Below are 20,944 nucleotides of genomic sequence, written 5' to 3'. Positions count from 1 at the left end.
CAAACAAACAAACAAATAAAATGGCTCTCTGTCCCCAAAGGGCTCACAATCTAAAAAAGAAACAGAAGACAACCACCAGCAACAGCCACTGGAGGGATGCTATGGTGGAGATGGATAGGGCCAATTGCTCTCCCTCTGCTCAGTAAAGAAAGTCACCACTTTTAACAGGTGCCTCTTTGCTCAGTTAGCAGATGTAAACGGAAGGCACCGACCTTTGATTCCCGGGGGTTTCTGATGCAGGCGGGGAAGATGGCAGTGAAGGCTGTGCTGGGAGGAGAATGGCTGAACTGTTTTTGTTTCTAACTAATGTTTTAATGTTTTTTTAATCTTGTTGTAAACCACCCAGAGACATAAGTTTTGGGCAGTATAAAAATATGTTAATTAAACAAACAAACAAACAAACAAACAAACTGCCACCCTCTGAAACTCGTGGTTGCTCCACCTGGCCGGCGCTGAGGTGAGGCCACTTCTTGGGCAGATTGCTCTTCCCTGCAGCTTTTCCTGAGCCTTACGGAAGGATCAATCCCCCACCCGGTGTTCAGTGTGGGTGGTCGTAGCGGATGCTACCACCCTTGCCCACGCCTCATCAAAAGCTAACACAGCTTTTCTCTCAGAGACCGAGAGGGAGACACCTTTCTCGCCACACGTGGCCATGATAAAGGCAGCATGCAGTAAAAACGACCCAACAAGCCACAGAACAGCTGGCGCCCACCATCTCCCTTCCCTCCCTGACTCACGGCTGTGAAGGGCAAAGGAAAAGACGGCCGGGAAGGAAACAGACTCTCTTGGCCTACAAAGTTCACAGCTCCAAACTGAGCACAAGGAAAAACAGCTCCTGCTCCAAGCAAGATAGGGTGAAGACTGGAGCCTGAGGGGTTGATCCCTCCCACTGGCTCAGTGAGCCGGGTCTCACGATCAGTGAGACCCGGTTTGTAAGAGTGAGCGAGGAGAGCGGGCTAAACCTGCTCTCCCTGCTTACGATCAGAGTGGGAGCCCTAGGCAGCTGGATTGGCCGCCCACACGATTGCCGGCTCCATGACAGAGCCGGTGGGGGCTGGGGAGTTCGGGGTCCGCGCGGCCCGTGGAAGCTCCAGTATGCCCTGTGCAAGCACGCAGGGCATACTGGGGAAACCCCTGGAGCCGGGAGGCGGCTTTTCGCCTCCCCTCTGGGGGTCTACTCGTGCATAACCGTGGCGCGGCGGCTACTCACAATCTTTAAAACCAGGTTTGTGGAGCACTCGCTCTGCAAACCTGGTTTTAGGGCAGGGGTAGTTAGGCGGGTTAGGCATCATGTGAACCACCGGTCAACGGAGCCCGGTGGTTCACATGATGGGGAGAAATCGGGCTAGCCTCTACTAGCCCTATTTTGCCCCATTGTGTGAATAGCCTCAATGTGTCTTCTTTTGATTAGCCCTGTCTCTGATCAAGTGGAAGGCATAACTCACCCTTGGATACATTCCTCTGAACTGAGGGAGAATTGAAGAGTATCAACAGCATGCTTCATTCCTTTTTTTTTTTTTTAAGCAGTATATAAGTATCGTTCAATAATTTCTGAAATAGTCTGCATTTAAAGAGAACTACTTTGACCTGTTCTGAAGAGGGAAAGGGTAAGGAAAAGAAAGAAAAGAAGAAACATTTGCCTAACTCCTCCTCCTCTGAGAGGGAGAAAATAATCTCTGTGACTAGCTGATACTTTTGGTCAAGAAAGAATAGACATGGATGGAGCAGAACCAGAAACCGTCAAATTAAAATACATAAGCAAGAAAAGTCATTATAATGTTTTGCAGTTACCAACCTATCCAGTTTTCCAAGGGAAATAATAAGCACAAATAAGTATGGGAATTACTTAAAGGATAAAAGATTGCCCATCTATATTCTGTTTATTCAGAATCTGGTATCTGTCAGTCAATACTGACATCAATTTTAAACCGAAAGACATTAGAGCACTTAAACACTGCTCTTTGACTTTACAATATCAGTTAAAGAAAATAAGTCATTTACCATTTCTGAAGGAGTTCCATTGCCAAGTTCTGATTCATAGGAGCTGCCAAAATAAAGACGATATATGTTGGACCTTGGATCTTCAGGAAGGAGCTCACACATATCAAGGGAGACCAGAGATTGTTCGAAGCCTCCTTCTCCTTCTCCTGCAGAATCATCTGATCCACTGCTTTGGTTTAAGAAAACCATTGAAGACAAACTGAGATCACTATCTGAACTAGAACCTATATCCTAAGAGAAAAAACACACAAAATTAGAAAAAGTAATAGACACTATTAGAGCATCAAATATTTGATTACATATTCATAAAAATATAACTGGACCAGTGTTTTTTAACTGCTACAAGCTCTTCTTAACAGAAGACTATTTCTACAATGTTTTCTGAATAAAACACCTCTATTTTGGGTTGACTCTTCTCCCATGCAAGTAGACTAACACAAAGAGCAAGTGCAAGAGATATGATGAATTATTCATTTTTGGCATTCACCATGCAACAATAAAAACAAGAGTTGTAGACCAAGTGTTGAAAAAGCCTATGAGGCCCATTCACAGTAGAGATGGATGACTAAGCAGCAAAGCATATCAGTAGATTGGATGGATGGATGTTTCTGTGTTCCATTTCTTTGGAACACCATTGATCATTATTGATATTTTACTTCTCAGTTTTAAATGTTTGTGTAATGTATATGTTGACAAAGGCCTCCTATATAACTAATGCAATTGTAACTATGCCAACAGAACTTTTCTTTTTTAAAAAGAAGAAAAAGCACAGCGATGTGGCTGTGGTTAAAAATGCCTAAACTATATGGGGACCCCACCCACACAAATGGCTTGCTACATGAAGCTATGTCCAAACGGCTGTGATTAAAGTAGTCACCTTTACATGTGGAAATTTATTTTGTTCAAAACAAAATGAAAACAAAATATTTAAACATGCTACAAGAAAATCATTCATAATGCCAATCATTACTGCTATCAACAGCAGGACAAAAAGTCAGCAAGCATGTATGAACTATATTCATTAGGCAGATCTCAAGCAGTTCACTAAGTGGTGGAACAGTATCTGGTAAAGAAGCTTAGGTGAGGATTTGAAACTCAGATGTCTGTCAAAAGCAATTTGTGATATGGCATGGGGGTTTGCTGTTCAAAGAAAAATAAATTACAAATTCCATTGGGTACATCCAAGCTCTCAGGCATATTGAAGAAGCCCTTTGAATCTCAGCCTATAGAGTTAACATTTTATAACATTAATTACTATTAAATTCAGGAATGCAACTCTTGGTGACATAACACTTCTAGACACCACCCTTGAAAGTGACAGGGTTTTCGCCTTCAATATTCGCAGCTATTCAGATTCTCCCAGCCATTGTTACATTTATGAGAGGCAGCAGTGTCAAAAGATATTCTTGAAATTTCAATGTACTTACCTGGGGCAATGCTGAGCCCAAATTAGAGTGCACTGCCTCTAACTGAGCATTATACAGTAAAGCTTTTAAGTCTGCTCCTGTGAAATGTTCTGTTTTTGTCGCCAAATGCTGAAAATCCACATCATGAGCCAGAGGCAGAGAATGACTCAGTGCTTTTAAAATTTCAAATCGGGAAGTCTATGAAAATTAGAAACATAATAACCCTGTTATTAAAACACTGGTTTCTTGCCTTTGATAACACTTAACATTTCAATTCTCAGCTTGTCTTGCACTTTTCTACTTGGTTCAAGTAAGCTGGTGAAAGAGACATTCATGAAACTAAAATAGCATGTGGAAGGACACACTGAAGTAAACTGTTTTTCATGAAAGAAGAATCTAAGAAACTGTCAAGAGTTTAAGCAAATCTTTTGAGTTATAGTTTGAGCATTTCAAAATATAAAATTGAAAACAAACTTTCAAAAAAAATTGAGTCAATAAATAAATAATAATTAATAATACAAAAATCAGGCTTGCCTGGAACTTGGAACAATAAGCTTGGATTTTCTGTAATATGTGTAGAAAAAGAACAAACAGTATTGGCAGTATAGAGTCTGAATGTGTATGAAAAAAAACTTCTAGCACTCATAATGACAAATATGTGTTTTACAGCATGCATGCAGGGTCCAGGGTCTGCAAAAGACCCCAGTGTTCTGGAAATGCAGTCTGTGTGCCCTGGGTGACTACATGACCATCAGTCATAACCCCTAGTCACTTTCCCATTGCCATTGAGTTCCATCACTCACTACTTATTCATGCCTCTCGCAAGAGGAGAGGTCAAATGCTGAGTTTAGAATAAAGCATGGAAGCTGAGAACAAAACCCCGACAAACTTGATAAGAGTCTGTACGATGAGACTCCCCTAGACAGGCTAAGCACACAGCATGACCATCCGAGGAAGGCAGCTTAGACAAACACTGAGAACAACATTTGAAGGTCACTTTTGTGGCTATAAGAAGCCAGAGGAAAGGGCAGGAGAGGGCATGAGAGTAAATAAAAACACAAAAGAACCCAGATAGAAACATGAGAAAGACAGAAAGGCAGAACAAACAAAAATAAATATTAGTCAAGGGTAAATACTTGCAAATTGGAAACAAATTATGTCAGCAGACAAGCAGTAAAGCAGAAGAAAGCGGTGGAAGGAAGAAACTGCAGTGGTCGGCGAAAGACTGAGGGGATAAGTAAGCTATCGGCTAGAGGGAGCCATCTTCCCACTCTTTTTTCCTTATATGGTAAAGCTCTAAAAGGATCCGAGGCTTGGCTTTGTGTAGGGGAAAACATGAGTGTGATGCACCGAGACCACAAAAAAGAAAACAGGTTGCTCACCTGTAACTGATGATCTAGTAGTGATCTGTTAACATTCATTAGAAATGGGTTCTGTGCCTGCGCAGAAGCCTCTAGGTGTGGAATGCCACAGCTCCTCGTGGAGTTTCTGGCCCACCCCATGTGACCACATGGCTGCTATTTTAGGTGGGAAGAACACCAGTGTTCCAGTTCTTGGACGACTGCCAGAACAGGGGACTATCCTTCAGAAAGAAAGAGGTGAATTCTATTTTGGAGAATTTTTGGGCTATTTTTGGGCTACTGCAATGGGGAGGTCCAGCAGGGTCTAATGGATGTCAATGGATCGCTACCAGATCATCAGTTACAGGTGAGCAACCTGTTTATTTAGAGCGTGATCCGTTGAGCTCCATTAGAAATGGCTGCTTAGTTAGCTCATTCAGGTGGAGAAAGCAGTAGTTATTGTAGCACCCTTTTAATAATACCTCTCCCAAAGTCAGCCTCTGCTGCAGAGCGCAAGTGGCATAATGTTTAACAAAGGGCAACTCTGATGACCATGTTGCAGCTTTGCAGGTGTCCTTGAAGGATATACCAGATAAGCGGGCAGCAAATGTTGCATAGGTCCTGATGGAATGTGCCCTTATGGACTCTGGTGGGTCAACCTGCTGATGCCTATATGTTAATAGTATAAGTTCCACGAGCCAGTGAGATAAGCTTTGTCTTGAAATGCCATGGACTTGTGATTTTCCTTTATACGAGATGAACAGCCTCTTTGTTTTTCATATAGACTTTGTCCTTGCCAAATAAAATAAGAGAGCCCTTCTGACGACTATTGAGTGCAGAGCCTTGTCAAGAGGAGTGGTTTGAGACCTGAAGAAGGTAGGCAGCACGATGTCTTGGTTTAGGTGAAAATCAGATACTACCTTAGGAAGCAAAGACTCATCTGTATGCAGCAGTACCTTGTCAGGGTAGAATCTTGTGTATGGATTATCCATGCGCAACGCTGTCAGCTCACTGACTCTGCGAGTGGTAGTGATTGCCACTAGAAATGCTGTTTTTAATGAGACCAGTTTTATATCCTCAGAGTACATTGGTTCAAACAGGTTTTCCATCAAGGCATAGAGAACCAAAGAAGTGCTCCACTGCTCTATCGGTTGTCTGATTGGTGGATATAAATTACTAAGACCTTTTAGGTTGCAGCTGGGGGTGGGAGAAGACAGACTTCCCATCACAATTCGGATGTTTAGCTGAGACAGCCACGTGCCCTTTGATCAATAGGTCAGCTGATTTCAGAGACATTAGATACATAGGAACATAGGAAGCTGAGATATACTGAGTCAGACCACTGGTCTATCTAGCTCTGTATTGTCTTCACAGGCAGACAGCGGCTTCCCCAAGGTTTCAGGCAGGAATCTCTCTCAGCTCTATCTTGGAGAAGCCAGAGGGAACTTGAAACCTTCTGCTCTTCCCAAAGCGGCTCCATCCCGAAGGGAATATCTTACAGTGCTCACGTGTGGTCTCCCATTCAAATGCTGGGACAAGTCATGCTTTTTGCTACCACAAGGGACAATGGGACAAGTCATGCTTGTTGCTACCACAAGACCAGCTCTCCTCCTCTTAACAGATGCTTTAAGAGGGCAAAAAACCTTTGTAGATACATAACACCTAAACCTTTCCCACTTGCTGGCATAGTTCTTTCTAGTGGAAGGTTTTCTTTGGTTTAACATAATTTCATTTAGTAGCCTATCCTCCATGCTGTTAGTTTCAATGTGGCTCTGTCTGGGTGCAGCACCTGGCCGCCCTCATGAGACAATGGGTTTGGAAAATGAGGAAGCCTTCTCTAAGAGTGGTTGGACAACCTGAGAAGCAGTGGAAACCAAGACTGCCTTGGCCACCATCGTGTCATCAGAATGCATGCTGCTTGACAAATTAGTAGCTTTGAACCACCCTCCCTAAGAGCAGAAGAGGAGGGTACATGTAGACCAGCTCCTGAGTCCAGTCCCTCAGAAATGCATCCCCCAGAGACTGCGGGTCATGACCCACTCTTGATTAGAATCTTTTGCACTGGTATTGAGTAAATTTGCAAATATATCTATCCCAGATAGACATCAGGCTCTGAAGATCAGTGTTATGTATTCTTGGTCTATTTCCCACTCGTGTTGATTCATTTGGGTAAAGAAACAATGCAGGTCATCCACCAACACATTGTCTGTCCCCCTGATGTGAATGGCTTGGGGATGGATGTGATTTCGGATGCACCAGTGCCAGATTTGGATACTTAAGCCACAGAGAGATCTGGATACAGTCCCCCCTTGCCTGTTGAGATAAGCAATCACAGTGGTATTGTGTTACCTCTGAGCTTTGGTAAGAATGCTTTCATTGCCTGAAAAACTGCCAAGAGTTCCAAGAAGTTAATATTGAGTCTCTTTTTGGTGAGAGTTCCACTGTCCCTGGACCTTTTTCCTGTTTCAGTGGCCTCTCCAGCCTGTCATGGAAGCATCTGTCGTTACCCATACTGAGGGTAGACGTGCTTGGAAAGATACCCCTTGTAGGAGGTTTTCTGGGCGTGTCCACCAGTTCAGAGACGGAATGATCTGGGGCGGAACTGCAGCTTTTTTATCGGGCTGTCCATACATAGGCAGAAGATTGAGAGGAACCACAATTGCAATGGGTGTAATGAACTGTCACCTTGAAGGATGCCATGAGTCCAAGGAGGCGCTGGATTTGTGTCACAGGCTGTAAAGGTTGAGATGTAAACTGAAGGATCAACTCCAAAATGGCTTGGAAGCAATCCTGTGGCAAGTAAGCTTTTCCTGTCTCAGTGTCCAGGATTGCCACTATGTAAGGTATTGATTTCACTGGATCTAAGTGGGATTTCTTCCAGTTCACCTCTATTCCAAGTTCGTGTAGCAGGTGCAATAGATATTCTATCTGAGAAAGCAACTTTTTTCTGCTTCTTGAAGCCAGTAGCCAATTGTCCAGATATGGGTATATCACCATACCCCTGGTCCTGAGGTGTGCAATAATAACCGCCATACATTTGGTGAAGACGTGGGAGGCCATGCACAGGCCAAAGGGTAGAACTTTGTATTGATAAATTGAGTTGCCCACTGTGAATCTCAAGAACTTTCTGTGTGTCTCTTGAATTCCAATGTGAAAATAAGCATCTTTTAGATCTAGCGTCACAAACCACTGTTCCTGATGTAATAGTGGCAGGATGTCTTGCAACGCTGTCATATGATATTTCCTCACCTGGAGAACTTTGTTTAGGTGTCTCAAGTCCATTATTGGTGGTATTACTCCTCCTCTCTTGAGGATCTGGAAGCAGCAGGAGTAGAAGCCCTCCCGCCTCTATGCCCACCTTACAGGGACTATGGCCCCTTTCACCAGCAGTTCCTTCACCTCTTCCAGCAGAGCAGGTATTGCCTTCGTGCAGCACACATCTTTGAAAATAGGTCAGGTCTTGAATTCTATGGCATAACCCGCAGAAATTATTTTCAGTACCCAACAATCTGAAGTTATATGATGCCATGCTAGGGCATGGCCTGCCAGCTTGATGTTTTTGGCAGTTGCTGGTGTTATCATTGGTGCCATCAAGATGGTCTTGGCAGGTCTCCGCGGTGTCATGCAGGTGAAGGGGTATGAGCCTGGATTTGTGTTAGGTTTATCGGTGCTGAGGTGTGAGGGCAGACAAATTTCTCAAGAGATATTGCTTCTGGCCCACCGCCCTTGTTTGTAGCCTGAGCTGGGCTTGTTAAACAACCTGTATTTAGACGTGTAGGATGAAGCAGAAGCTGCGGTAAAGGTTTTAGCTGTAAATTTGGATTTTTTTAAGCTTCTCCATCATGGAGTTGGTTTGTTCTGACAATAGGCCTTTTCCATCGAAGGGCAATCCTTCAATCTTATCCTTCATATCCCCTTGAAGGGAGGCTGATCTAAGCCAATCATACCGTCTCAATGAGATCGCTGTTGCCATGGCTCTAGATTCAGACTCAGCCAGATGCTTTGTTATACTCAATTGCTGGCAGGTCAGCGCAGTCTATTTTGCCAAAGTTTTATACATACAAATATGACAGATATTGTCATTGGTTCCTGTTATCTCGGGGTGACTCACTGGTGTCTGTCAGAATTGGGGTATTTCATGTGGAAACCACATCCACCCCCATTGGCGTCAAAGGTGAAATCGAAGCTATCCTCGATTCTGTCTGCTTTGGCGTTGAAGCCAGATCGCCTGGTGACAGTTTAGGCGTTGGTGTCTTCAGCACCATAGTCCACAAGACTTGGAGGTTTCGGAGTAGAAGGCTTCGGTCCCGACAGCCCCAATGTCAAAGAAAGATGGAATGGTGTTGATTCTAACGCTGTCGGCACTGAAAATTCTTGGCAATCAACCAATATTGATGGATGTCTCAATCTTGGCAGATGTTCCAAAGTCGAAGAGAATACTGGAGCCAGAGATCTTGGGGTTGAGGGCCTTGACACCAAGGTGATTGTTACAACTTAGATCTGACGGGAACAGTTCTCTCCGGTCTTGAAGTCCTCTGCCTTTTTTTGGTGAGCTCACCGGACACCTCCTCAACCTCTTTTTCTCTTGATAGAGGGCACCGAGGATTTAGACTGAGCATGGGCTTCAGTCCTTAGGCCAGGGGATTTAGCCTTCCCTGTTTGATTGAGTGGGGGGACCAAGTGCGTCATTGTACAAGGCTGCACGTAATCGGAGCTTTCTGTTGTGCCTTGTTTGTTTAGAAAACAACATATATATCCTGCATGTTGAGGTGTAATGCCCTTCCCCAAGGCAAATTAAACATAAATTGTGCCTGTCCTGAGAGGGCAATTTTGCAGTGTTGGTTTTCTTATCCATCTTATTTCTTTCTTTTTAGGAGAGTTCATAATTGTAGTCTGTTCAAAGTCCGTAGGTCAAAGTACCAGAAAAATTAGTCAGTTGTTTGTTTTTAAAGAACTTGTCAGAGAAGGAAGAACCAGAACAAGGAGCCGCAGCAACCAAGTGACCAATTCTACGGATGTCGAAAAGGAACTGAAATGCTGGCATTCTTCCTGCCTTAAATAGCAGCCATGTGGTCACATGGGGTGAGCCAGAAATGCCATGAGGAGCTGTAGCATTCCACAGTGAGGGGCTTCCGCGCAGGCACATAACCCATTTCTAATGGGGCTCAATGGATCATGCTCCAGATTATTTAGATATCTACATAATTTATTTACCATACTCAATTTGAATTACTTTGAGTTACATATCCTTAGTACAAAACAATTCTGAAGTAAACCTGCCATAGTTCCTTTTTGTAATAATAGTATATGCTGTATATACATCTTTGCTTTAATGATCTAATGCAAGGTTGCACAACTTCTGCCTTCCAGCTGTTGTTGGACTACAACTCCCATCATCCCTGACTACTGGCTGCTTTAGCTGAGGATAATGGTAATTGTAGTCCAACAACAACTGGGAGGTCAAAGTCGTGCTGCACTGAGTTAATGTTATATTCCAGTACCAAAATATCATGGTTTACATATAACAGAGATTTTGAAAATGGTCAAAGTTAAGATAAATTTCAAAACAAAGTCAGTTAAGCGCATTACACTGACATGCTACCATGATTTTCTTGGTGTAGAATTCTGGATTTCTCAGCATGGAATTCTACCAGTCAAGATAATGTTGTATACCATTCTGATTTTGTTGTTACCATTTTGAACCAAAGCAGAATGACAAACTTCATTTTCATACCCACACAAGAGATAGAGTCTCTCTTTTCCTACTTGGTAGAGAGTTTTGTTTCTTTACCTGATCAGGAGGTGGACAATAAAGACACTTATCCAGTCGACCAGGCCTCAACAGAGCAGGGTCAATCAAATCGGGACGACTAGTGGCTGCTAGGACATAAACCCCTTAGAAAAAGTAAGAATCTTGTTAACAACTCTAGCTGAACTGTTTTCTGGAAGAGACAGAGACAACTAAATTGTTACCTTCTAAGCCTTCAACTCCATCTAACTGAGTCAGCAGTTGATTAACAACTCTGTCAGTTACTCCAGTGTTATCGTGACCTCGACGAGGAGCAAGGGAATCAAATTCGTCAAAGAAAAGTATACAAGGCTTGGCTGCCTGTGCTCTGCAATACAAGACAATTGAGAAGGAAGAGTGAGCTGACCCTGCCAAGACAGAGCATGTGATATCAGCAGGTCTTGCTATTTCACACCACCCTGACACCCACTAGGCCTGTTACTTCACATTACTCACTAGTAAATACAATAACTATTTTTAACACTGACCATACAAACAAGAATCTATCAGCAACACCACAAAACTGGAACCAACCTGTTAAATAGATCACGGACTGCTTGCTCACTTGCTCCAATGTATTTGCTGAGCAATTCTGGACCCTATAAAGACACAAAAATAATGGAACTCTCAAAGAACTGCCCCCCCCCCTTAATATTTGTAAAGAATTGTTTTTTAAAACAACAACAACATAGAAGGGGCAGGGTACATCGTAACCAAAAGATGAGCTGTTTGTTCTATTGTATTATAATTAGAAGCTATTCTAAACATAGCCAACAATCAATTCCTTCAAGAAGGGATATTTCCTATACAAATAAGGATTCAATTGTATCCTAAACCCGAGACTGGCTCTGGCAGTCTTATGATCTACTTCAGGGTTGCACAACTTCAGCCTTCCAGCTGGGGTTGGACTACAAGTCCCATCATTCCTCACTGTTGGCCACTGTGGCTAGAGATGATGGTAGTTCAACTACAGATGGAGGACTAGAGTTGTACAGCCCTGATCTACTGAAAATGATATTAAGATTCTTCATTAATGAATGCGAATAAACAAGCAATTAAAGCCAGTTATGCAGTGTGTTAAACTATAATGAAACTGATGCCATTTTGCCCACATTATTATTTTTTAGCATGCATTATATTAGTCATCAACAGCAGTCGGGGGGAAATCTAATTTCCACACCAGATAAGGACTTAAAATATGCTCAACTATTTACCTCCCAGTAGTTTCTCTATGGTTGCTGTAAGGACAATGATCAACATCCTAAGTATGCACCCATGTACTAAAAAGAAGTGCCCCCGCTGTAGAGAGCTTTCTGAACTCAACGGTGCCTGTTGTGCTAGGGGTAGTAGTGGATTTTTGCTGCTTTCTCCTTCCCTGAAAGGCCCTGTAGCACCCAAAAATATGCCTGAGAGTCACACAACTCTTAGGGACATATTTTCAGATGCTGCAAGGTTCTTCCAGGGAAGGAGAGAGCAGCAAAAGTGTCCCCTCTGCAGCGGGGACACTTTTTTTCAGCACATAGGTGCATGCTTAGTCAGGATGTTGGCCAGTATGAATTTCAAATGTGTCATCTTAAGGTTTATTTTTCTCGTCCGCATATGTACAAAAATTATAAACCAGAGGTTTTGCCAGATCCATTTGTACATCATTGAAACTTACCCAGTTTAAAAAGCAAATTTTAAGTCTGGCAAGAGAGCCATTAAAAGACAACTACAGCATATTCATTGTATCACCTGACTGGATTTTGACCTATGCAGTGAATCTATTAGCATTTTACTACTACAATGAATTCTGAAAAATTTCAATTTGTTACCTTGATACTGATAAAATTCATTCTACTCTCTCGAGCAACTACACCGGCTAACAATGTTTTTCCTGTTCCTGGAGCTCCATACAATAAGATTCCTGTTCTTTGTCGTATTGGCAGGTTTGCAAATAATTCTGGATACTGAAAATATATAAAATAAAAGCTCTCTCAATACTACTACTTTCAGCACGTCTGTGTCTTAGGTATTCATAAACAATCTCACCCTAATTATTAATAGTACCTCTAATACTATGCATCATTGGGCTGCAAATACAGAAATGCACCAGCTTAGCCTGCTTGGGCATACACATTATAATACATTCTCTCTCTCTTTTAGCCTATTTTCCTTAAGGAAAGTAAGTTTATGAGATCACCCAGCTTTCTCTGTGTGTGCATGTGTGCACATACATGTCCCTGTGTCACCCTGTCAACTTTGTAATACCTGGACCAATTTGAACCAAATTTGGTACAGCTGTAGCGATGCATAGAGGCATCTCAACGGTTTAGTTTGTGATGATGTCTTCCTCCCCAGTTCAAGATGGAGGAAGTGTGAATGTTTGAGGCATAAGTGGGCTAACTTGTGAACTGCCTAACCAATCTGGACCAAATTTGGTACAGTTGTAGGGACACTGCAACAGCTCAATTTCTGATGATGTCATCCACCCCAATTCAAAATGGCAGATGTGTGAACGTTTGAGGCACAAGTGAGCTAACTTGTGAAGAATGGTAATTATCAGTTAATATTATAATATCAGTTAATGAAAGGGAAGTAGGCATATTAGTTCTTACCAGAACTTCTTGATTATTTATTTAAACCATTATCAAAACAAAATATTCCTCATATGAACACTTAATATAAAATGTTTCATTAAAAAATTAATTAAACACAATAGTATGAACTTGTTAGAAGAAATTAAACATTTGAGATTATTTTTAAATACAATATTCCGGTAGCTTGTCTCTTTTCACATTACAATACATTTAAGTAATGACCAAACAGCCACATATCATTTTGTAAAAAGGTGACAAGACATACATCCTGTCCTTGTTCAAACTTACCTCAAATAATATGGTGGCAATGAGTAGTGGGGGGTGGAATCATGCCTTCCCCACTACTCTGGCTGAACCTACCCCACCTTATACTGAATGTAACAAAAATAAGACTTGTGTGTTTAGGGCCAATGTTTACAACACTTGCCCCATAAAAAACACATTGCCTGGTTTTATTTTCCTCTATTAGGTTCAACATAAGGCAGGCCTGGAGGTTGGGTGGGTGGGTGGGAATGATCCTCTTACTACTGCACACGAAATCTCAATTATCCGGGACTAAGACAACGATGGCTTGAGTCTCAGTCGCTTCACAACTCTGGCTTCTCATGAAACCTTCTGCATCAATAATTCTTGATAGTTGCATCCTGTCCTCTCCTCAGCAACATCCATAATTCCAGAGATAATCCCCAGACCATATACTCTTCAATGTATTTTTGCAACTGCTATTTCATTCTTCTCTCAGACTCATGCAAACCCATATGTATGACTGAGTGGGAGAAGGACCCCTAGAGCAGATACGTGTTTGTCAATTTTAACTTAAGCTGTTATCCCCCAATCTGGAACCATCAATCAAAAGTATAGGAAGATAGATACTTGATTGTTCTAACAGTCATCTATCTATAACAGACAAAGCATTCAGCAAAGCAATAGTTTCTAGTTACAAAGACAAATACCTTTGCAGGTAATTGGATAGTATCTATAAGGTCTTGCCGTATCTCCTTCAGACCGCCAATCCTATCCCAGCCAAGGTCCTGAGGCTTATGGAGATTAATGTTCCTCAAAGATGTTGGCGTGAAACCTTTTAAAGCTTTTTGAAAGTCTAATGTTGATAGAATCAAATCTGTTAAAGTGGATCGACACATTTGCTTTATTATCTTTTAACAGAAACATTACATTATATAGAAAATACTTCTGATTATCTCATGAACAACTTAGTCCAGTGAATCCCAGTTTAAAGTCTAATAGCCTTGTACAAAGCGAAAAGCAGTTACAGTATAAATGCAAGATCCATTGCACCAGCACAGCTAAGACAACCAAGATGTTCCATCTGTGAAGGGACCTAGTAGTTTTATCTGACATGGTTAGATATTGAGAAGGGTTACAGTGAGGTGACACTATCTAAGAAGCTTCAACAAGACCAGAGACCCCTTCCTAACAGTGTCAGTGCACAACTGCAGCCATAAATAATTGATCATTATACCAAAGCTGTCACATACCAGGTGTAAAGCCCAGCTGCTCCCTCGCCCTCCCCTCACTTCAGCATAAATCAACACAATGGATAAGAATTCTATGATCTGTGAATCATGCATTCAGACAAAACTGGACCCTTGAACAGGATCCCCCAAGAGGTCCTGAACTGGAAGGGAGTCCTTCTAGTTAGAAGCATCTTCCTAACTGTGCCATCACAGCTGCTGGTTAAAGGCAGGAGGGAAACAGTAGCCATTTCTAACCAGGGCACTTATATAACCGCCTATAAGAACTGGCCTACAAAGTTGAATTATATGGAATTGTGCTACGAGCAAACAAAGGCTCTCGGGCCTGCTGTTTCCCTCTATCTGAGTAACTCATTGCTGGAGAAGCAATGCCCAATCCTCTCTCTGCATACCAGACTACAAGCATTCAGCCAACCTATCTTGAGCCTGTTCGCTAAAAGCCTACCTTTGGCTTGTTCACCAAAATAACTATTTTCCCCTGGGCCTGAACACCTGAGAGACCATTCCCCACAGACATCTGCATGTCTATAAGTCACAAAAAGAAGAGGAAATGAATGATAATGGGAATGTATATAGAACAAAGGGTTTCCCCAGCTAACACCAGTTAACACCTAGCTTGCACTGGGCATATGCTCATGCAGCAACACATTTTTGAATGCATCATGTGATCAGATGGTAAGGTTAATCAATCATGCCATAGCTCTATTAACCCCATAATTACTGTGTCCTAGAGTTTTATAATACTCTTACAATGTTAGCACTTCTTTATTAGATTTTGAATTATAAAACACTATTTTATTCTTTAAGCCATTAAAAAGTTAGTATGGTAGAAGAACATTTATGGATTGAAATCAAATGGCTGTAGTACACACCTTTTTTACACCCTCTTCTGCTAGACACACACGAATGTATGGCGCGATCAACTAACATTGTCAAATCTCTTGCTACAAATCCTTCTGTTTCCTTTGCAATTTGATTGAGATCAAGATCAGATAATCTGTCTGTATTGAAGTTAAGTTTATTTTTGATTATGGAGTGAAGTATTTCACATCGTTGCCCCTGAAAAGAAGGCAAATAGAAACTTACAAAGAACAGAATAAGAACTAGGAGAAAAAATACACCACTTTTCAAAAGAATTTAAAATACTAATTCTGATGAGGTGATAAAGTGCAAATCTAAATGTGTTCAACACATCACAAGAACTTTATGTAAACCCAGCACTGAATAAGTTATTGGACATAAATCCCACTAACTTTAAGTAGCTAAGCAGTTTTGACCAAATTATACAGTTATTGCTTTTACCTGATTTGGAACCTTGATATGTTGGAAATTTTGAAATATGTGAATTCCTTGGGCAGACACAATGGAAGGATGTAATGATTGTTCAGATGGACTTGTGGCAATAAGTGCAATCAAACTGCACATGGAAATAATTTCTTTTATCATATCTTTCAGAACTAGAAATAGAAAAATAAATAAGTTCAAAGTATAACCATCAGCACATCAAAAGTAATATAAAATAGCAGATACATGTTTTCTTTAAGTTTTACAGAAATACCTTATTTCCCAATGCATAGTTTGAATATGTAACTAGTTTAAGCAATATAGCTTTCCTTTATATCAATATTACATAACCCTATGAAGCAAAATATTTTCCTATTGAATCTGAAATAATTAACATCCAATAAACCAGAACCTGAAAAGTTTCAAATTTCAAGAGTGGCCACATATTGTGCAGGCTTACACCATGCAACGGTAGGCGTCTAAGGAAGCACCAGCAATCTTGCATAAGAGGGCAAGTCCGCAAATATTTACAGTTGCATGCATGCACTTCCCTTGTTTCCAATCTATGTTGTGCTCCCAAAGAGCAAGTGTGGAACTTGGAAGTATCTTGGAAATGCTGGCATAAGGCTGTGCAAAATGTGGGCCACTCTTATCAAGACTGTTAATAAAGAACAGTTAAAAATATAGCCAGCAACAACTAGCTGGCAAGCCATTACCATGAGCTAGGCGAATGCTTTGGACTGCTTCAGGACTATTCTCATGTTCTGGAGCAAGGGGAACACCAACTATGTGATCGAGATCATCTAACAGAACAACAGATGGTTGTCTCCATCCTGCCTCTAGAAATGCCTCTTCTAGTTTTTTCCGTATGTTTTCTAATCTTTTTCCTAAAACACAAATATATGGTGAGTAGAAAGATACAGAAGGGAAAGTATGTAACTTCCAATACAATTTATAATGTTGTAAAATAATGGGTGAAGTCTAGCCTTATATGATCCTATTCCACATTCCAGTTATAGTAGAGGGCTGTAATAGGACCCAGTTTAGAATTATGAAACTCCCTTAGAGTCTTCCCTAACTTCTTTCTCTCTCTCAAACATACAGGGAGAGTTCTGAAGTAGAATAATGGCAATGATTTGGGAAACCCTCAGTTTGACTCGCACCCCATCATGAACTTACTAGGTGGCCTTAGACAAATCACTCAGCCCCACACATGTAGTGTGGGAATAACATTACTCACCTACATTATAGGACAGTTATATGAGAAATGCTTTGAACACCCTAAAATGTTAATAAATGCTATGAGTTATTATAAGGGGAATGCTACAAAGAGGAAGGGCTGGCATCTGTCACAATGGCCATAAAGAGAGGCTGGAATACTTTTTGGTTTGGTCCATGGAGTAAGGTGTTGAGTGACCTCTAACAACCACCCAATGTAAGTCCACTTGGAAGTAAGTCCCACTGAGTACAATGGAACTTATTTCCAACAAAGTGTGCATAGGGTTGCAGTCTAAGTGACACAAAATGAAATAGTGCAGTGGTTACCAACCACTGTGGTAATTCAGCAACATCTGGAGTACAACTCCCATCAGACTCAGCTACAATTTATTGTGGCTAGTGATGATGGGGTTGCAGTTCAACATCTGGAGTACCACAGGTTGGGAAACACTCGAATAGCAGAAACACGACATGTTTATATCAGTAGATATTTCATCCCAACAGAGGAAAAGGGAAGAATGTGGGTAATCTTCTGTATTATATTAATGAGCTTCTCAAAAGGGAAAGGGTCACATCTATTTGCCGCCTCCAGCTAGTTGCTAAAATACTTATTTTGTATAATAGCAGCAAGGTCTAAGATATGAAGATTAAGGCCCATGTGGGATGTAGAGCGCTGGGTTTGGACATGGAACTTAACTTCAAACCTTTGCTCAATCATGAAGTTTAATGGGTGGCCTCTGAAAAACAATCTCTTTTATCCTAATGAATTCTTAAGAGCTGCTGTTGAGACCTGTTAAATGAGCAAAGAGACACCTTTTAAAGTAGTGATTCTCTTCTATTTAGCAGGGATTGAGCAACTAGTCTTGTCCAACCCCAGCACAGTGTCCCTCTAGTGGCTGTTGCTGGTGTCTAACTTATGCTTCTTTTTAGACTGCGAGCCCGTTGGAGACAGGGAAAAACAGGCTGCTTACCTGTAACAGGTGATCTTTCTGGTGATCCATGTTCACTCACAACCTGGGTTCTGTGCCTGCGCAGTAGACCCTCGTGGAAGAATTCCAAGCTCTTTGAGGAGCAATTTGGCTCTGCAAAATCGCTCACGGCCATTATTTTTGGTGGGATAGCACCATTCTTCTCAGTTCTTGATTGGCCGCTGTGACGAGTGAAGAAGCATGTCCGTAAGCAAAGCCAGGTAAGGCACTATAACTACAGAGTTATCCCAGCAGCGGGGTAGGCTGGGTGGGTATTGTGAGTGAACATAGGTCACCAGAAAGATCACCTGTTACAGGTAATCAACCTTTTTATCTTTGAGGTGATCCATGTTCCCTTACAACCTGGGTGATTAACCAGCTCACCAAGATGGAGGTGGGAGCTAGGATACCTTTCAGAGAACCTTTTTTAACTGCCCACCCAAAGTTGGCCTCTGCCACTGAGTGGATGTCCACAGCATTGTGTTTAATGAAAGGTAAGTCTGAGGACCAGGCAGCCGCCTTGCAGATGTCCTTCATTTTGATGCCAGACATATCAGCTGCCAACGCAGCCATGGTCCGAGTGGAGTGTGTCCTGATCTTCCAATGGGGCTAAACTCCTTGTTTGTGGTAAAATAGGATAATGAGGTCCACAAGCCAATGACAAAGTCTTTGTTGAGAAATAGGGTGGCCTCTATTTCCCCCTTTGTAAGAAATGAAGAGTTTCTTAGTATCTGTGAGTCGGTGAGTCAGCATGGAGGGCTCTTAGCTTGCTGACACGATGTGCCAAAGTTATGGCTACAAGAAAAGCCATAAGATTCATGTGGAGAGATTGCTGTTGAGGAGTCCAGACACCCTGGGTGTGAAAATCCTTGGAATGCACTCTCCAGCCTATCAGAGAAGCATTGGAAGTTGGTGTCAAGGACAGACTCGGCACTTTTAAAGGCATGCCTGTCAAGAGTGAAGCATCCTCTATGAGCAAAGGGAGAATGGTGTGCAATGATATCATCCTGAACTTCCTGGCCTTCACATATTTGTGCAGGTTGAGGAAGTCCATGATGGGCTGAAGGCCTCCATCCCATTTTGGTACCTGGAAATACCTTGAATAGAAGCCCGTCTCCCAGTCTTCTGGGGGAACAAGTTCTATTGCACCTTTCTCCAGCAGGGAACGAACCTCTTCATTCAATATGTCGGTTGTGCCCATATAGAATGTGTGTACTTAAGTTAAGTTTGGAAACCAGGCATAGACTGGGTCTTCTGTTGGTGTACAACACTCCAGTCCACCTTGCTGCCCAACAGAGTCCCTAACTGAGTGATGGATTTGGTCTTGGTCTTGGAGTTGGAATCTCCCAGGCTTGTGCTGGTGGGGAACTCCAATGTTCACTTCAAGACCAATTTGTCCAGGGCGGCTCAGGAGTTCATAGTGGACACAACTATTGGCCTATCCCAAGCAGTCTCAGGTCCGACGCACATTGCTGGTCACACGCTTGATCTGGTCTTTCACTCTGATCAGGGTAATGTTCCATGTGTGGGAACTCCTGTGATTTCCCCATTGTCATGGAAGGACCACCATCTGGTTAGGGTTCGACTCACAATCACATTCCACCTCTGCAAGGGTGAGGGGCCCATTAGGATGGTCCACCTGAGAAGGTTATTGGATCCAATAGAATTCCAAGAAGCCTTGGAAGTTCTGAATAGCAGTTCAGGCCTCCATGTGGGAACTGCAGAGTTTGCAGTGGGCCTCCATGCATTTTCAGAGGCCATTAGAATAGATAGCTCAGTGCTCAATGAGACCAAAGCCATCTACTTCGTCAGCATGGATGACATCACCTCATACCCCTTCACCGTCCACCGTGCAAGGGTCCTTCAGACCTTCTTTGCCCACTTCATCACCTGCGTCCATGTCAAGGGTTTCACCGACATCTCTATTGGCTTCGTCTACCACTTCTCTGTCTTCAATCCAACGTTCGACCTCATTTTCAGTGTTGGCTCCTGCACTGGTTCCTTGGCTCAAAGACTTTGTTCGTCGCTTTTTCCTCTTCGATGATGACAATGGCATGAGTCACCACTTCAACAGAGATGCCAGTCACCACTCCGACCTAGAATCCTTTTGCTGATCGTGTGGGACTTTTATCCAGCTTCTCACCAGCACATTTCCTTCATGACTCTCCTGGACAGGAACACCACTCATTCAAAGACAGTATGATATGACAATACAACAAATATTTATATACTGCTTATCTAATAAGGGTAAAGTACACCCACAAGAGGTACATTTTCTAAAAAGTCTTCCTAGCATCCATTAGAGCAGTAGGGGCGAGATATAGAGAAACTGAGAAACAGACTGTAGCAAATAGCAGATTTAAGCCCAGTCTTTGTCTCAGAACAAGTCCACGTGGGGGAAAGAAAAATGTTGATTCATTGTCTTCATGTTTGCTCAACAAAGGCTATTCCGTTAAAACTTAACTGTTCCTTGGTAATCGCTGCCACCACACCCTAATTACAGAGTTTAACTCCTTCCTGGATTTGGGTGAGTGTCCAGGGAGACTCTCTTCCTTTTTTATCAATTGAAAATTACAAAACCCCCTCCGCATGCAGCTTCCATGTGGTGGGAAAACTTGGTAGGTTGTTGAAATACAGGTTGCTTACCTGTAACTAAAGATCTGGAAGTGATTCGTTGTAGTCATAAGGATTGGGTTCTGTGCCTGCGCAGGGACCTCGCGGGCTGATTGAGTAGCTCCTTGTGATGCTCCAATCGCCACTCTTAACGAACTCAGCACTGCATGTGCAGGCAGGCAGGGTGTCACGAGGAGCTATTCAATTAACCCGTGAGGTCCCTGCGCAGGCACATTCTTATGATTATAATGGAT

At 42.2% G+C, this 20,944-nt stretch overlaps 1 protein-coding gene across 4 annotated transcripts in view; it reads right to left on the bottom strand.

Moving 5' to 3' along the window:
• The window catches only part of PEX1 (peroxisomal biogenesis factor 1), a 54,267-nt gene that overhangs the window by 10,698 nt on the left and 22,625 nt on the right, over positions 1–20,944 (bottom strand). For 3 of the 4 annotated variants that reach the window (XM_053261765.1, XM_053261762.1, XM_053261764.1), the window contains exons 12-22: positions 16,608–16,778; positions 15,910–16,064; positions 15,480–15,666; positions 14,068–14,234; positions 12,350–12,484; positions 11,070–11,134; positions 10,721–10,863; positions 10,539–10,642; positions 3,942–3,971; positions 3,429–3,605; positions 2,002–2,232 (exon numbers count right to left, since the gene is read on the bottom strand). In XM_053261765.1, coding sequence (XP_053117740.1) covers positions 2,002–2,232; positions 3,429–3,605; positions 3,942–3,971; positions 10,539–10,642; positions 10,721–10,863; positions 11,070–11,134; positions 12,350–12,484; positions 14,068–14,234; positions 15,480–15,666; positions 15,910–16,064; positions 16,608–16,778 — 1,565 coding nt within the window. The remainder of the gene's footprint in view (positions 1–2,001; positions 2,233–3,428; positions 3,606–3,941; positions 3,972–10,538; positions 10,643–10,720; positions 10,864–11,069; positions 11,135–12,349; positions 12,485–14,067; positions 14,235–15,479; positions 15,667–15,909; positions 16,065–16,607; positions 16,779–20,944) is intronic. The other variant, XM_053261763.1, reaches the window with a different exon arrangement.

Source organism: Hemicordylus capensis, chromosome 6, assembly GCF_027244095.1.
Source record: "Hemicordylus capensis ecotype Gifberg chromosome 6, rHemCap1.1.pri, whole genome shotgun sequence".
NCBI lineage: Eukaryota > Metazoa > Chordata > Lepidosauria > Squamata > Cordylidae > Hemicordylus > Hemicordylus capensis.
This window is presented reverse-complemented; position numbering and strand designations above follow the sequence as displayed.